Here is a 16,008-nt window from a genome sequence, read left to right as displayed (position 1 = left end):
TTATTTATAGGGCAATAAAAGAGCGGGGCTGGGAAGAGCAGTGTTGGTTGGCAGGAGTACAGTTTCAGTTTACACAATGAGACTTCTAGTTGTACAATTGTGTGACTGTGTCTCACATTACCGAACCATATATTTAAATGGCTAAAATGGTCAAGTGTATGGTAGGTGTACTTTGTACACATACACTCTCTTTAAAATAACTTTTTAGGTTATTTATTGTATGTGTATGATTGTTTGTCTATATGCACATGCATGTACCACATGTGTTCATGGTGTCTGGGGGGGGGTGTCAGAAAAGGGAATTGTCAGATCCGCTGGAATTGGAGTTACAGATGAGCCGTCATGTGGATGCTGGGAACCAAACCTGGGCCCTCTGTGAAAGCGGCAAGTGCTCTAAACCACTGAGCCGTCTTTCCAGCCCCAACTCACACATCTTTAGTTTAATAGGGCTGTGCCTATTGCGCTATGCCCGTGGTGATCAGGAGCTTGACCAACCTCCTGACATACAGGAACTTCTAGCATCCTGGGCAGGAAGCTAGACCCATGGCATGACCTTTTCATACTAAAGCCATGCACACAGGGGCCCAAACACATCAACTCTTGGGAGGCATCAGCTCATGAGATGACTGTCCCTGATGGCCACATGCCCTGATGCCTTGTGAGGCAACACCAACCCTATGATCATGACAGGGTGCCACACAAAGCACTAACCTGTGTCTGTGGAGCTCACCTCTGCTCCTCCATCAAGCCTCCCTTTGCTATACCTCTCTCCTTTGTTTATTCATTCATCTTTTCATTTGTTTATTGAACATTTGTTCAATGTGCCTGTTACATGCTAAGGACTGTCGTAGACACTAAGGAATTAATACTAGACAAGAAAAATACCCCACCCTCACGCAGCTCACAGTGCCGTGGGAGAAAGAGAGGTAAATAAACATTTGGAATGAACTCTGATACCCAGAAGGTATACTAGGGCAGGACCAGACAGGATGTCAGCTCAGTCTCTCTTTACTGAGCTGCACACACACCCTGTATGAGCCAATCCTACTCATCATGACTTTTCCTCCTGTCCCCCTACCTAGGTCTCCCTCACATTGAATTCAAGGCCTCTGACATCTCCTGGGCCTCCCAGCAACGCTCAGGATCTTTTCTCATGGTTCCTAGACCACCCATCATCATGAATAATTTTCAGTTTTCTAGTGCATCCCCAATCTTTCCTTACGCTTTTTTCCCTATGACCTCTTATTCCCTCAGACTAGTCGAACCAAACAAGGAAAACAGTTCGCTCAGACAATGGGGATATGTCTGGCTCTGTCTACTGAACCCTGTGCAAGCTGAGAGATAGGATGTGGGGGAAGGCTACAGCATGGGCAGAGAGCCTGCTCTTGCCTCTGCTGAGATAACCACCTGCTGTGTAGAGGGGCATTCTGGGAGAAGAGGAGATCAAGGGTAGAACAAGAATGGGAGAATGGGAGTGACAAACTCCTACATGAGTATGCCAGGAATAAGCAAAGACCTAAGTGGAGAATAGACCGAGAACTCTGTGAAGGTGCCCTGAGCCAGCTCTGACCTTGACGTGGAGCCATGGAGCCCTGCCTGTGTGGATATAGCCTGACAGTCTAAATCTCATAAGCTCAAAAGTACAGAATCTAGGAGAAAACTAAACATAAAAAATTCAAAATTCCTTAACCCTGGGCAAAAATAATCAACAGTATTTCAGTAAGAGTGTATGCCTCCCCATTATCTGAAGCTCACTTAGCAGAGAAAGAGAACTTTCTCGTCTTGTCACCAGCACCTTTCACTCTGGATTTACTGACCACCACTGGTTATTAGGATGACAATAATCTAATAGAATGTAGGAAATAAACCAATGTTTTATTCATGAGGCTGACTTAAGCATCTAATTTTTTAATTGAGCACAGACAGTCTCCAGTGTTGCCTGACTCAGACTGTCTTGATCTATTTAGCTGATGGTGTCTAAAACATTAGCACAATTCCACATCACATTGGCACAGGCCAGAAATGGTTAGGTTCCCACTAGGCTCCAGTACAAAAGGCATAAACTGAGCCTATCCCTATCCCCATACTATATCGCCATCTGGTGACAGAGTTAGTAACTGCAGGCTGTAGGGGGCAAGGGGTGAAAACTGGCCTGGCAATTTCCATGACTGTCGTCCTTTGTTTATCTCAAGCTATCACAAACTTTATATATGAACTTTACAGTTTATAATGGAGTTAAATTAATGAACTAAGGCTGGGGAGATGATTCAGCAGTTAAGAGCACTGGCTGCTTGCACTTTCAAACGACTGAGGTTCTATTCTCCGGACCTACACAGCAGCTCACAATAGTCTAACTCCTGTCTCAGGGGATCTGACATCTTTTTCTAGCCTCCAAGGGTACCACCAGGCATGCATATGGCACACAGATACTCATGCAGGCAAAACACCTATATGCATAAAAAATAAAATGGACCAAGTTGGCAGTTTGACGATTTCAAATGAAGCTGTTACTTTGTTAAATAATGTGTTTATTTTTTAAAACTATGTTCTCTCTTTCTCTGTCCTCCCACTCTCTCTGAGTGTGAGTGTGACTGTGTGTGTGTGTGTGTGTGTGTGTGTGTGTGTGTGTGTGTGTGTGTGTGTGTGGTGCATAACATGCATGTGGGGGTCAAAGGAAAACCTGCAGAAGTTGGTTCTCTCCATCATGTATGTCCCAGGGATCAAACTCAGGTCACTGGGCTTGGCAGCAAGCACCTTTTACCCACTGAACCCTCTTGCAGGGTGTCATTCATTCATTCATTCTATACTTTATTTCTAAGTGCCCACTGTGAGTACCAAATACCGCAGGGGCACTTTGGGAATGGTTCCTGCCATGTAGGACATGGGAGCATGTCAGGAGGAAGGGAAGTGATCAGTTATAAAACTCAAGGGTCTTCTGCACATTGGGGACAATATCTGGCATGGCATGCATGCTCAAGTATTGAATGACTGAATGAATATGGCCCCAGGGACCTGGAAGTACATAGTAAGAACACTAATCCAGGCTCAAGAGTGTGTACAAGGTGTTTCAAGTGTGGTTAATGGAGGCATCATGATGTCTGGTCAATTACAGATTACTTACGGAATGACAGTCCCTGAGCAGTTAGTGCCTGGTGCTGTCCCTAGCATCTTAGTTTGTTAGTGCTCATGAAGATATTCAGACAATGACAAAAACCACCCAGCAATGAAGTTTTCAGAACTCATCTCCATCATTGTGACATGTGACTGTAGCTAATATATGTCAAGATGGAGATGATAATGTGCTCATTTGGAGAAGGCTTTAGGAGCATAGATTTGGCCATGATGGTGTCTCTAGGCCTCTCTCTAGCTCTGATTTCTGCCAGTCACCATATCTATTATAAATCCAGAGTTTTCTTGGAATATACAGTAAGGGGGCCAGGTGTTTGCAAATACCAGCCATGCAATACTAAGGTGCCTTAGGTGAGGTTAATGCTTCCCAGGGGACTCTGCATGCTTGGTTAACAGTGCGAAGTCACATGACGCCTCGTTACAAAGTGAAGGAAACATACGTACCTTTCTTCTCTTGCTTGTCTTTGCTCCTCTCTTTTGTCTAGATATTCTCGGCTAGCAGAAATGTTCAGAACAAACAAAAAGAGGAGAAAATAGACTTAGATGTTCAGAAGATTACGAAGCAATTACTAAAAGGAAAGACCCTACTGTTGCCTCAGAAAGTGAAAGTTTGTCATAGTTGAATGCTAAAAGTTTAGAGGCTCCTTCAGACATGCTAAACACAGTGGATTTTTTTTTCAATAAAATGGAAAGAAGTCAGAAAAGCAGGAAAACATTGGCTCAGTCAGAAACACTACTCATCACTCTATTTTCAGCCCAAGGCCACTGGAAGGTCTTACATTGTGCTTTCACTTTTATTTACACCCATGACATGTCCAACATTATTCAAATTTAATGTTTCATTTTTCTGGTCCTGCTGGTGAGGTTCCAACTTGAGTCTAAGTTAAAGATTAGCTGGCCACTTGCCTTTCAGCAGACTGTTTTCCTGTAGAGTCTGGACATCATGGCTGTCTACACTGGACCTTATAATGTGGCTGAGGGTACATAATAAATGGACATAGCGAGACAACCTCAGAAAGACTAAAGGAGGTGTAGACTGGGGAGAGTGAAGGAAGGATATAGATGTGCTGTGCATAAGCATCCATGTTCATTGCCTTCCAAGCTGGAAATCTTCTAAGCCAGGAAGCTTGAAGCTTCATCACTAAAAACCTGAAGCCAGAAGATAACTCTGAGATGTGCAGAAGGCATGAGGCATGTGAACAGTATACTCAGCAGGCCTGAGATGTGGGCTGCCAGAGCGAGCATCACCCCTGGCGTGGGGAGACATGCAGCTTAAAGTGCTTCCCTGTTTCATTCTCTTTCCATCCACATTCTCAAATATGGAGCCATGGTCACTGTAGCTAAGTGTCACCTGCGGTCAGTCCTGGTGACTAGCATTCTTTGTGGACAAGGGGTCACTTTGCCTGGTCCTCTCTTATAACAAGTGATAATTACCTGAAAGCCAAAGCTAATGGTGATTGATGACGAGCCGTCTCTGAAGACTGGATGTCAGAGTCAGTCCCTAGTCTGTGTGCATGTAAACACGTGTACAACATGGATTTGAATGTTACAACACTTTCTCAGTCTATCTTCCTGCTTTACTGGGGCTCCAATGACACAAATGATAGGGATTTGAGTGTTTTTCCAAGGGCTTCTAAGACTTCTTTTTCTCACACTTTGTTTCCAGTGGGCTCACTGGCCCTCCTCTCTCATTTCAATTCTGCTGCCTGCTTCATCCAACGAATTCATGATTTTTCAATGTTTCGATTTATGTGCATTTCTACTAGGTTCTTCTTCACATCTTCACAAAGGCTTGTCTTTTCAGCTGTTTCAAGCATACTTCTGCTGCCCTTGCTCTTTTTTTTCAGTCTTACTCTAACATCCACTGTAATATATTGGGAATGAATTCTAATATAGTTTGTCATATAGATCAATTATTTCCAAGAATAGCTTGTGGCAGATATGTGTTTGCCCTTACTCTTGGAACACATTCACAACAGCTACTTTAAAATCTGCCTGACAATGACATCACCTGGGTCCCTTCAGTCATTATCACCCTTTCATTATCTTTCCTGTTTGGGTGAAAATTCCCCCAGCTCTTTGTGACAGGCTGTTTTGCATTGCATCTGTGTACCTCAAATCTACAACAACATTCTGAGGGTTTAAATTCTAAAAAATGATACTAGCTCTTGTTTTGTTTTTGCAGATAATCAAATAGATTGGGTTCACCTCTGAGCACCTTCTGACATGGGCTCCAGTATTATTCGTTCAGTTCTCTGGTGTTTCTACTGTGTCAGGTCAGGCCGCGTGTACCACCCGGCCGCTGTTCTGGGACCTGGGTGGTAGTCCTCTCTCTAGCCTGTTCTCAGAGCTGGACTTGCTGTTTATGATAGGAGCTACACATGTTCAAATCAGAGATGGGTTACAGCTCAGGAAGTTCCTTGTCTCTGTCTGTCTGTCTCTGTCTGTCTGTCTGTCTGTCTGTCTGTCTCTGTCTCTCTCTCTGTCTCTGTCTCTCTGTCTCTGTCTCTGTCTCTGTCTCTCTCTCTCTCTCTCTCTCCCTCTCTCTCTCTCTCTCTCTCTCTCTCTGTGTGTGTGTGTGTGTGTGTGTGTGTGTGTGTGTGTGTGTGTGTGTGTGTGTAGTTCAGAGGACAACCTTGGTTTATTCCTAAGAACCACTACGCACCTTGTTTGGTTTTGTGGGTGGGTGTGACTGTGTATGCAGAGGCCAGAGGAGAATGTTGGGGATCCTGCTTTATCACTTTCCACCTTATTCCTTTGAGACAGGGTCTCTCATTGAACCTAGGTCTGGGCTGGGCTAGCCAGCCCTACTAACACCCTTGTCTTCCCCCAGCTCCCTATAACCCCTCTACAGCACAGGCTTTACAGGCCGGCATGCTTCCAGACTTAGCTTTTCATGTGGATGCCTGGATCTAAATTCAAGTCCTCATATTGTGTAGCAAGCATTCTTACCCACTGAGTGACTGCTCCAGCCCCACCTCAGCCAGGGACCACCCTTTTTGAGACAGAATGACTCATAGGCTCAAAGCTTACCTAAGTAAGCCAGGATGGCTGGCCACACAGCCTTCTCACAGGCAGCCTCCTGTCTCTGCCTCCAAGGCACTGGGGACAATAAGTGTATGCCACCACAGGTAGATTTACCACACAGGTTCTAAGGTTAAGGTTTGGATTTTCACACTTCCATAGAAAACACTTAATGAACTATCCCCTAGCTTTCTCTGGTGCTGATGGTCCTGTTTTCTCTAGAGGCAGCATTTCGTGTACCCAACTTTAAGTGATTTTCAGTAAGACTTTGATGTATAACTTAATCCTTGAGTTTTCCACGTATTTTGAGGCAAATTCCCAGCTGCTAATTGGTGGTAAAATATGATATTTCTCAGAGATCCATAAATCAGAAAGCATTTAACTTGTTCCAGGGGTTTAAAAAATTGGATTTTATAAACAACTTCTAGAACTACCTCAGAAGGGGTGCAGACAGGTTGATGTTTCCATGCACCATTTGGTAGAATTCTGACAGCTCACAGTATACCACACATGTGTGGCAGATATGATCTTGGTTTACCTCCTGCCACCTATTCATCCTCTCTCACCAAGCCAGGCTTAGCCTTCCACTGAGAGACTCGGGGTGTCTGTGCATGAAGCAGTAAGTGGCCACTAAGCACTTTACAGTTCTGCTCTTATTTGGGTCATTTCTACAATGACACATGCTCCTCTTGGCCTCTGGGGAAAGTCACTGAATCTCTAAGTTATCACTGACCATGCCTTATGTTCTCTAAGGATGTGACATCATCCATGGGAGTGTTTGCCAAAGAGACTGAACTGAGGAAATGGGAAGCAGAGATGGGGAGAAACATGAAAAGAGGGGAAATGATGGTGCCCTGGGAGGGGTCATGAGAAGAAGAGGGTGTACGATACAGAGTGTGGTGGGGAAAGGCAGAAAAGGGGGAGTGGAAGAGCAGAGGTGGGAAGAAGGGCAGGGAGGAAAGGTGTAAGGAAAGACTTGGTGTTGTGCATTCTGCAAAGCGCAGCATGTGGAGCCCAGGGAAGGGAGAGGAAAGAGCTGGACCCAGAGGACAGCCAACAAGTGAACTGGTAAAAGGGGAAGCAGAGAGACGCTGGGTTCAATGGGAACAGAGAGGCTAAGACATGGACCTTCAATGGGACACGGGACCTTCAATGGGACATGGAACCTTCAATGGGACATGGAACCTTCAATGGGACATGGGACCTTCAATGGGACATGGAACCTTCAATGGGACATTGAACCTTCAATGGGACACGGGACCTTCAATGGGACACAGAACCTTCAATGGGACACGGAACCTTCAATGGGACATGGGACCTTCAATGGGACACAGGACCTACAGTGGGACACAGGACCTTTAATGGGACACGGAACCTTCAATGGGACACGGAACCTTCAGTGGGACACGGAACCTTCAGTGGGACACAGAACCTTCAATGGGACACGGGACCTTCAGTGGGACACGGGACCTTCAGTGGGACACAGAACCTTCAATGCGACATGGAACCTTCAATGGGACATGGACCTTCAATGGGACACGGGACCTTCAATGGGACATGGGACCTTCAATGGGACATGGAACCTTCAATGGGACACGGGACCTTCAATGGGACACGGAACCTTCAATGGGAATTGAACTTCAATGGGACATGGGACCTTCAATGGGACACAGGAACCTTAATGGGACACAGGACCTATAGTGGGACACAGGACCTTCAATGGGACACGGAACCTTCAATGGGACACGGAACCTTCAGTGGGACACGGGACCTTCAGTGGGACACAGAACCTTCAATGGGACACAGAACCTTCAATGGGACAGACCTCATGGACATGGGACCGTAAATGGGACATGGGACCGTCAATGGGACACGGAACCTTCAATGGGACACGGAACCTTCAATGGGACACGGGACCTTCAGTGGGACACAGAACCTTCAATGGGACACAGAACCTTCAATGGGACATGGGACCTTCAATGGGACATGGGACCTTCAATGGGACATGCCCAGGGAAACATCCATAGAAGGCCAGCAGAGCATGGCATAGACTTAGAGTAATTGGTACAAAAATTCCCCCACATGAAAAATCAATACATATCATACAAAATAAAATGTATCATATATATAATACATCCACATATATATGAATATGTAGTTGCTACAGGGAGCAAAGAACAAACCAGAAAGTTGGGGATAAAAAGATTCCTTTCTGCATCTAATAGGGTATGAATAAAACATGAAGACCTTCAGGGAGAAATGGCAAATTACATTGAGGCAATCAGGCTCTGTGTCCTGGGTAAAGTCACTTTAACTGATGGCAACCAAGGCTGTACAGCACCCTAATTGCATTTGGCTGTCTGTGCTTCCTGCCACATGGCTAGAGGAAGGCAGGACACACCATATCCAAGCAGCTTGCTGCAGGGGAGTCTTACTCCTCTTCAAAGGTACACACAGAATTGGGAGCAAAGGTATTGCCCCCTGACCCACTTAGGAAGCCTGTAAGTCTGGTGCTTGTCCCGAACCACAGTTAGAAACAGTCTTAAAGCCCTTACTTGAATCGGCTTCGTTCTTCCCGCTCTATCCTCTGCAGTCTTTCTTCTCTCTCTTGGCGCCTCCGTTCTCTCTCTGCTGCCAGGGACTCTTGGTGCTGCCGGAAGGAGGATGTGAGGAGACTGCTTGGTGATGACCTGAAAACACAGCATTATGCTTTAGTTGCTTGGCCTGTGGATAAAAGCATGGAGCAGGGGCCTGGGGAGATGGTCCAGTGGTTAAATCTCTTTTCTCATGAATGTGAGGACCAGAGTTCAAATGCCTAGAACCCATGTAAATGATGAGTTACCAGTGTGGTACCCTGCCTATAAACTCCTATCTGGGAAGGCAGAGACAGGGGATCCCCAGAGCAAGCTGGCTAGTGAGCCTGGCCATGGCAGCAAGCTTTGGCTTTGACTGAGACCCTCTGCCTCAATGAATAAAGGTAGAAGAGCCATGGAGGATGCTTCTCAACATCAGCTTAGGGCTTCCATCAACATTATACATGATACATGTAGGAAATTACACATGTACATCATATATGCACACTACACACATGTGAGCGTGCGCACACACATGGAAAAAGAAGAAAGAAAAGCTCAGAAGCAGGACTGACTCCCCAGTGTGGTTGAATGGTGGGTCTACCAGTGCCCAGGTAGTGCTTAGAAAATTAGTAGGCATCTCAATCCCTTCTCGTTCAGAAGCCTTGTCTGTAAATGGTGATAAGCAGACTGCTTCCTGTGCTGAGATAATATGTATACCTGAAGATGTATATAAAACACCAAGCAACATGCTTGGCCTGTAAGTGGTCATCAGTCATAGTCATGGGAATCACTATAAACAGCAGTCCAGGCAGAGGCACTGCCTGTATGCACATATATTTATACAATAGATACCTTTATACTTAAAATTGGTTTATGCTAGAATGTTGACAAACTACAATCAACTTTCAGCATAAAACTGTTTTCTGTTTGCATATTTCACCATGTACTAATTTCTCAGAAGAACAGTGTCATCTTCAAACAAGGTGTTCAGAAGATAGACAGGAAAGACATGACAGAGGACTAAAAAGCGAATCCAACTAAGGAAATTTTCTTCGGTTGCAAGAATCGTCCAAGGACATTTTGCATGTCAAAGGCCAGCTCTTATTCTTGGCCAGAGTTCATGTAACAATTAGACCATTCTTAACTGAGTGGATGCTTCAGTGGGGGCCCCTGGTACAGGAATCACAGGAAATATCAAGGAAGAGGATGGATGGGAGATGAGAAAATTGGAAAACTAGATGAAATGTTAAAAAGGAGTGAGCTGGGGAGTCACCTGGATCTCTGGGGAATAAAATACACTGTGAACAACTATTGTTTTTGCTTATCAACAAAACCTTCCAAATATAAGATACAGACCCCTTTGAAATATATTGGCTCTTTATCCAAGGATGCAGAGTGGGCAAAAGCATATGTAAATTCAGAGACAATATGCTTGCACAGTCGGGGACATGGAACTCCTTAGTGTGAGAAAGATGGGATTCCATGTCACATGCATCCAAGCCATCCTCACTAATGCAAGTTAGCAGTAAGTATAAGTTACAAGGTGGGTGGGGAATGGAAGAGGACAGTTGACTGTCTATAGGACCAAGTTCTGTACCCCAGGCTCACCCGGGAGCTCCCAATGAGCCCTAGGCATATAGCCATTGACAGAATGTATTTAATTTTCACCCTAAGAAGTCCATACTATGTTGTATAGATTCTATATTTTCTGAGCTGCTGTTATTTTGCCATTTTTTAAATGCTATATGCAAATAAATTTAATGTACAGACAAAGTAAAGGGATTCCTTTAATCTCTTGCATGATGATTGATAGACATTAAAGTTATTAATATAATTAATAAATTATATAATACATTGATCTGATGTCCCACATAGAGAAAACATATTCTTCTTATATACACAAAGATTTAAAAACCTGTCATTAAACCACTAAGAACACAAACAGATGGATGACCAGAACCCACGTCATGTGACCTCCCTTCCTGGTCATAATGCAGTTAAGTTGAAAATAAATGCTGTAAAATGCTACAAAACATGTCTTCTTCTTGCAGTAGAGTCTGTATGAGCTCCCCATCCCTTCCAGGGGCACAGGCAAGCATCAGATGACTCATGCCGTGGTCTTCTCAGGAATCCTCTGAACTGAGAGGAAGGTCCCCTCATCATCTAGGCCCTATCACTTACAATTCCTGCTGGCCTGGCAATGATGGTGCTTTCCTGAACTTCACCCTTACTGAAGATTCCTGGAGCATTTGTACTATTGCCAGGGACCCAGAAATCTCCCACATGGTAATTAGCAATATGGAGTATTTCCCTCTATTCTCTTTCTGATATTTGACCTCAGACATTTGTTTTTGTTTGAGATGGGAGAGAAGTTGGGAGGACATTGTTTTTCTCATAGGTATTCCACATTATTTCCATCATGCTAACATCAGCAATAAAGGATTGGTTACAGAAAGAAATGAAATGATATACTTGAGAGTGAGAACAACTTTCTTAGATGTGGAAACAAGCAGGTCCTTTTGCTCCACACCGTGAGAATAGTCTGCCCTTCTTTTTCTAAGAGTTCCTTGCTTTCTCAGTAGAAAAGGAGTCTGCCCAACAACCTGAGACAACGAGACCAATCATGACCTTGAGTGGTCTGGGGTGTACTTAGCTCCTGACAGAACAGACGGCAGCCTGGGCTGAGTGAACGCAACATAGATGATTTGACCTGAAGTGGGGTGGATGGCTCTGTCATCGGCAGTCTCTCCCTTTTGATGATGAATTGGCACTGTATTCATCTAAGAATCTGCAGACAGACTAAACATGAGATTGGAAGTCGTCTTTTTGAAGGCGAAGCTGAGACAAAGAGGAAAGATGAATGGTAGCTTCAGTTTTTAAAACACTGAGAACCATTCAAGACAGTCTCAGTCTGCTAGCAAGCCAGCTGCTGGGCCAAGCCATGTCTCTAAGCTCAAGAGCCAGCAGAGTAGTCTTGTTTGTTTACTGCCCAGTGAATCTGAATGGACACACAGTGTCTTCTGGAGACAGACAGAGCTCAGACAGCTTCTCTTCTCACAGCAGTGATCAGCTGGGGAGGCAGTTCCACTGGTAAAATGATTTCCTTGCAAGTACGAGGACCCAGGTTCAACTTCCAGAACCCCCCTGGCCCCCCCCCCCCCCCCCCCACAAGGCAGGCATGATGACATGTTTTTGAAACTCCAGACCACATAAAGAAGAAGGAGGTAAATATCTGGGGCTCAGCTCACTGGCCAGCCAGTCCAGTCAACTTGCAAGCTCTAGGCCACTGAGAGACCCTGTCTCAAAAAGACAAAATGGACAGTTCCTGAGGAATGACATTCAACATTGTCTTCTGCTTCCCAAATATACTCACACACATATGCACCTACACACCCACGGGCTCACAATCTCACTCCCCCCACCCTTGAATCCAGGCTGATCACGTGGCTTGTTTTGATCAATGCAGCACCAGAGCCATCATGTAAAGGCCAAGTCTTGGACGCTTCCACACAGAGGCTCACCCGTCTGTTGCCCTTGCAGGGGTGGTACACTAGCATCACAGTGTAAGCAGGCCTGAGTGAGGTGGCTGCACAATCAGGCTTATGCTATGGTCTCCTGTCCACTCAGCCAAGGGCCAGACAATTGCTAGATTTAGATAACCAGCAAACCCAATGAGACCAGCTGATTGCCAACACCTGAGTAAAGCAAGTTGGAACCAAACTATCTGACAGAGCATGCATGGCCAACATTACCAGGGAGGAGAATCAGGAGGTAGTAACACATGGCTGCTATTTTTAACAACTAATTTTAGATGCTACTTATATGCTCTAAAGCTGACCCAAACAGGATGGGTCAGGAGAATATTTTCTCTATTTCTGATCAGAATATTCTGGCAATTTTTTTGTGGCTTCCAATAAAATCTAAATGTAGGAACAATAGAATTCACTTCATAATCTTACCTACTTGGTAAACTCATCCATCACCACATGCAATAGTCTCCTGACAAGCAAGCCATTTAAGACAGAGATTCGAGTACTAAGAGGCACCATGGCTCAGTCATAGAAAAATATTGTGCTGAATACAGCTGGACCTAACAAAGCTAAAAGCGCAAGACCTCAGTAGATTACACAACAAAACCCAAGAATGAAGGAATATTGGGTCCCCAACAAGGTAAGATTTATGATACATTGATTGAAAATGCCAATGTATGAAAAGAAATTATACATACACACACAAAGACATGTGACTAGCCCTTGTAACTAAAGTTCAATGAGGCATACACGACAGGTATAAGAGCCCAGCCAGAAGAGTAAAGTGGCATTGCAGAAAACTGATTAGTGGACTTGAACAATGACATCAGCATTTAAAAAGCAACACATTAAAGAACCAAGGAAAAGAAGAATCCACAGAACACCAATAAAGTTGGGAAAGTCATTCAACATGGAGCTGGAGTCATCATAAGAAAGGGGAGATGAAGCTCTTTTTAAACAAACAGACACTGAAAAGTTTTCTAAATAATGAGAACAATAAACCACCATGTCCAAGAATTTCATTAACTCCCAAGTACAAGAAATACCAAGAAAATTGTGTCAATACATATCAAATTCAAATTGACAAAAAGATAATCTTCAAAGCAGCCAGAGAAAACAGTGAATGTGAGAAATTATTGTCAAAATTGATGGGAAAGAGATGAACTGAAACAAAGAAGAAATGCAAAAGAAAGGAGATGAAAAGTGGAGAACTCCATCAATAATGCTTTCGGGGAGGCGTAGGAAAGAGTCTTAAACTTTACTTAAAATAGAGAATGTGTTTGTTTAACTTGCAAAAGAATTATCTAGTTTACACAGGTTTGCAGAAGTAGAAAATTCCTTAAAACAATGGAAACCCAAGTTGAAATAGCTACCTGGAAATATATGGGATACCCTAACAAGAAGACCCACCTTCCTTAGATACTCTCTGTCCCCAAGGTGCAGTTCCGAATGCATGTTGAGGAAGTTACAGGAGATTGTAAAGATCACACTATTCTCTTGAGAGTGAAACTCAGAGAAGCGCAGACCTACCACTGCAGCTTCCAACAGCCTGTAGATTTATGCAGTGTTTTTGTCATTGTTTACAAAAATGTAAATATTTTGTAATTGACCTCATAAATTGCCCTTTGGACTAATGTATTTAGAATATTTTCCACTCAGACCTATACATCTATAAAACTGAAGGTTGTATTCCTCCTTTATTAGGTTTTTCAGTCATTTTATTATATCATATTCAGGTTATTGAATATGTTTTTAGACAAAGAATTGGTTAGCAAATTTTGGTATTTAATATGCCATGGCTTTCTGTAAATGCTCCTAAGATAATGTAAGGGGGAAATGGCATGGTAGTTTTTACTGCCCTTTTCATCAAGTCTCTTGGTTCCAAACTCCCATTAGTTAAAAATCAAAGAAATGTACATAGTTATTAGGCTCCCTTATATATTTTTTTTAATTTTCAGATTTTTTCCCTTCTTTTTTTCCCTTTTATTGAAAATATGTTCTTTTCTCATACAATACATCCTGATTATAGTTTCCCCTCCCTCCACTCCTCCCAGTTCCTCTAGATCCTCCAGTTCCTCCCCTCCCCTCCAGATCCACTCCCTTTCTGTCTCTCATTAGAGAGGAACAGGCTTCCAAATGACAAAAACCAAACATGACAAAATAAAATAGAAGATGAATAAAAAATTATCATATCAATTTTCTCCTAGAGCTGTTTTTGTTAATTATTCATCACAGCATTGAGAAAAATAACCAACACACCCACCTAACCAATATAGACAGATATTGAAAGTCAAAGAAAAAGAAAAAACACTTTTCCAGCTATAAAACAAGAAGAATATAAATTCTAGATTTACAGCCTAAGAAATGCTGGTAGAGAATAAAGGATTCCATCTCATAACTTTGATCCACACAAAAAATAAAAAGAGAAATAGGCAAATATTTTTTAAGCGTCCTTTAAAGACAACAAGCAGAACATCAATCCCTATGGAATTATAATGCATAAAAAAGTAAATACATGGTGACTTGGGTGGAAAGATCAAAACAAAAGTATACTCATAGGGTTGTATGAATACAACAAATTAAGATGAACATGGTAAATGTCCAAATTATCAACACAAAACAGTACAAATTAGATAAGAAATGAAAAAAAAACAGAATAATAAAAATAGACACTAAAAATGGACAGAGATAATTAAATGGGAAAATGACAGATTAAACAAATATAATAGAAATGATACAAACTTAAGCTCAATCTAATCAACAATCACATTAACTATAAATGGTCTAAACATCCCCACTTAACAGGCAGAGATTGTCAGATTAGATTTTTAAAAGTCAATAAATTGCCTACACTAATCCCACTTAAAATATAAAAGTTAATTTATGTTCAAATTAAAAGATGGACAAATAGATTCAGAATTAAAATATTTTATCAGAAATAAAGTAAGCCACTTCAACATGATAAAAGGCAACAGCCACCAGGAGGATGTAGGAATTATATACAGTTATGTACTAATAAATGAACTTTGACATAAAGAGGGAAATTAGTATTCAAGAGACAAGTAAATATAATTATAGGATAGGATTTTTTGTCACCATTTTCTCAGGAACTAATGGAAAATGTAGATGAAAAGTCATTAAGGACATAGAACACTAAAACAAAACCAGCATACAAATCAACGTTTATTGGACATTCTATCCAGCATCAGGAAACACATTTATTACAAGTGATCACAAAAAAATTTTTATGAGAGAAGATAGCCTAAGCTATGAGGTAAAATTGATGAAATATAAAAGAGTTAAAGAAGATAGAAGTATGCTGTTGACCAGAATTTCATTAACTTCAATATTATAGCAGAATGAGAGTTTATAAACCTGAAAATACTCATAAGTCAAAGAAATACTTTAAAATAACCTGAATATTCATAAAATAAACACTTTAAAATAACCTATGGATGAGAAAAATAAAAAAAGAAGTAAGAAGCATTTTGAATAAACCAAAAGTAAATATAAACAAAAACCTATAAAAGATAGCTAAAACAACACTCACAGGAAAATCTCCCATGGGCAAATTCCAAAGACTATTTAGGGAAGAGTTGTGCTTGTATTCCAAAGAACAGCTCCAGGGAGCTGAAGAAATCCATTTCATGACACTTTGTGAATCTGCAATTGCTCCAGTGTATAATCATTTCAGAAACAGTTTAGTGATTTCTTAAAAAGCTAAGCATGCCCTACTATATGGCTCAGTC

At 42.4% G+C, this 16,008-nt stretch overlaps 1 protein-coding gene across 4 annotated transcripts in view; it reads right to left on the bottom strand.

The window, feature by feature from the left end:
- Fhod3 (formin homology 2 domain containing 3) overlaps positions 1-16,008 on the bottom strand; it is a 429,128-nt gene that overhangs the window by 76,065 nt on the left and 337,055 nt on the right. For all 4 annotated transcript variants that reach the window (XM_036204945.1, XM_036204946.1, XM_036204947.1 and 1 more), the window contains 2 exons: positions 8,709-8,843; positions 3,574-3,624 (listed from right to left, as the gene is read on the bottom strand). In XM_036204945.1, coding sequence (XP_036060838.1) covers positions 3,574-3,624; positions 8,709-8,843 — 186 coding nt within the window. The remainder of the gene's footprint in view (positions 1-3,573; positions 3,625-8,708; positions 8,844-16,008) is intronic.

This window comes from Onychomys torridus, chromosome 13 (assembly GCF_903995425.1).
Source record: "Onychomys torridus chromosome 13, mOncTor1.1, whole genome shotgun sequence".
NCBI classification, from domain to species: domain Eukaryota; kingdom Metazoa; phylum Chordata; class Mammalia; order Rodentia; family Cricetidae; genus Onychomys; species Onychomys torridus.
This window is presented reverse-complemented; position numbering and strand designations above follow the sequence as displayed.